The sequence below is a fragment of the Condylura cristata genome, unplaced genomic scaffold, assembly GCF_000260355.1.
Source record: "Condylura cristata isolate star-nosed mole 26May11 unplaced genomic scaffold, ConCri1.0 scaffold00002, whole genome shotgun sequence".
Lineage (NCBI taxonomy): Eukaryota > Metazoa > Chordata > Mammalia > Eulipotyphla > Talpidae > Condylura > Condylura cristata.
The window spans coordinates 12,459,940-12,462,037 of record NW_004567103.1 but is presented as its reverse complement, the minus strand read 5'-3'; the positions used below and the strand labels follow the sequence as shown (position 1 = coordinate 12,462,037).

Below are 2,098 nucleotides of genomic sequence, written 5' to 3'. Positions count from 1 at the left end.
GCCAGCCCCGCAGGCCGCGCCGCCGGTGCCTGGTGGGTCTCCGCGCCGGGTCATCGTGCAGGCGTCCACCGGCGAGCTGCTGCGCTGCCTGGGCGACTTCGTGTGCCGGCGCTGCTACCGCCTCAAGGAGCTGAGCCCGGGCGAGCTGGTGGGCTGGTTCCGTGGAGTGGACCGCTCGCTGCTGCTGCAGGGCTGGCAAGACCAGGCCTTCATTACACCCGCCAACCTGGTGTTCGTGTACCTGCTGTGCCGCGAGTCGCTGCGTGGGGACGAGCTGGCGTCGGCCGCCGAGCTGCAGGCCGCCTTCCTCACCTGCCTCTACCTCGCCTACTCCTACATGGGCAACGAGATCTCCTACCCGCTCAAGCCCTTCCTGGTGGAGCCCGACAAGGAGCGCTTCTGGCAACGCTGTCTGCGCCTCATCCAGCGGCTCAGCCCGCAAATGCTGCGGCTCAACGCCGACCCCCACTTCTTCACGCAGGTCTTTCAAGACCTCAAGAACGAGGGCGAGGTCGCCGCCAGCGCCGGGGGTCCACCCAGCGGGGGCGCGCCGGCGGCTCCCAGCTCCTCGTCGTCGTCCGCCAGGGACAGCTGCGCGACCGGAGCCAAGCACTGGACTATGAACCTGGACCGCTAGGGATAGCCAAGGGCCGCGCCCGCCCCCAGCCCCAGCCCCTGACACATACTGGGAGGCCCCAGGCCCGTCAAGCCGCCGCCGCAGTTACCGCCACTCGGAGCCCTGGTCATAGGAGTCGCCGCCCCTGCCCGGCGGGGGAAGGTGGAGGCCAGGACGCCTGAGGCCGTGGTGCTGGATTTGCTGGGCGTAGGGTGCGGGGTGGGGGGATGAACGCGGGAGGAGGACTCCCCAACCTCACCCTTCCTGTCTGTCTGCTCCCTCCTGTCTCCAGTTCTGTCCGGGTTTCTCCCTTCCCTCCTACACAGGAGAAATATCTGGAAAAATATCGCCCCTCGGTTTTGTCCACTTCTTCACCTTCTCCCTGTATCTTTATCTTCCCTCTTGTCGGCTTTCCCTCTCTACCTTTTCCTTTTCCTTTTCCCTCCCTTGGGCGTGTGTTTCCATCTCCATCTTACCTTTCACCTGGCGTTCCCTTCTCGCTCCTATTTCTCTTTCTGCACCTGTGTCCCTATTTCCCCTTCTTGTTCTCTTTCCCCCTCGCTCCCGTCCTGTGTCACCATCTTCCCTGCTGGCTTCATTACCCTCCTCTGCCTAAGTCAGCTTGCCGTTCTTCCCCTGACGGATTCCCCAAGCCCCTCTTCCCAGACCAAAGGGAACAAAAGTCCTTAATTTGGATTGACTGAGCCCCAGGAGCCCCGACAACCATCAGGATGGTCTTTTGCCCCACCCCCACGGCCTCTCCCTACCTTTTCCAACGTGTTGCATGCTGGGAGCTGGGGGGGAGGGGGATGCCGGCTTCAGGAGGTTGAAGTTTGGGAGCCAAAGCAACCTAAGAGGCCACCCTGGCGGCAGCGGCGGAGGCGCTTCGGTAAAAGGGTAAAAGGGTGGAAAGAGAAAACTCTTCTGCCGGGGGTGTGTGTGTGAAGGAGCACTCCTCTTCTTTACTTGTGGGGTTTATTTTTTTTTTTTGTCCTCCCCACCCCCCATCACCACCTTTTAATTTATTTGGTTGTTTCCGAAGGGAGGGTGGGGTGGGGTGGGCCGGGAGCTGTCTGAGGTGCTGATCTGAGGTCGGCCCGGAATCTTCCCGCGAGGGTACCAGGGACTGGGTTGGGCCTGGTGCCGTGTCCAAGGTGCCAATGATGCGGGCCGAACGCGCGGGCCGCACTGTCTGTCCGTCCGTCTGTTCTGGAGAGAACTATAAAGCGCTGGAAGCGTCTGCAGATGGTTTTGCTCCAGCCTTTCTTTGGGCCCCGGGAGAGGGAGGAAGGGAGGGAGCTGGATGAGTGACGCCGGGTCAGTGGGCCCCCATGGACCTAGTGGGGAAGGTGGGGTGCCTGAGAACTATTAGTCTTCCCTCTCCCACCACCACACACCCCCGTTGGTTTCTAGTTTACAGAGAGAAGTGCAGTAGCCAAAAATTAGGCTTGGTAATAAAGCTAAATTCGGCCCCAGTGATCC

At 61.6% G+C, this 2,098-nt stretch overlaps 1 protein-coding gene across 1 annotated transcript in view; it reads left to right on the top strand.

The window, feature by feature from the left end:
• The window catches only part of CDK5R2 (cyclin-dependent kinase 5, regulatory subunit 2 (p39)), a 2,590-nt gene extending 730 nt beyond the window's left edge, over nt 1-1,860 (top strand). Inside the window, exon 2 of the mRNA XM_004674800.2 lies at nt 6-1,860. Within this exon, the coding sequence (XP_004674857.1) occupies nt 6-637 (632 nt within the window). The 3' untranslated portion in view covers nt 638-1,860. The remainder of the gene's footprint in view (nt 1-5) is intronic.
• Nucleotides 1,861-2,098: the final 238 nt, after the last annotated feature.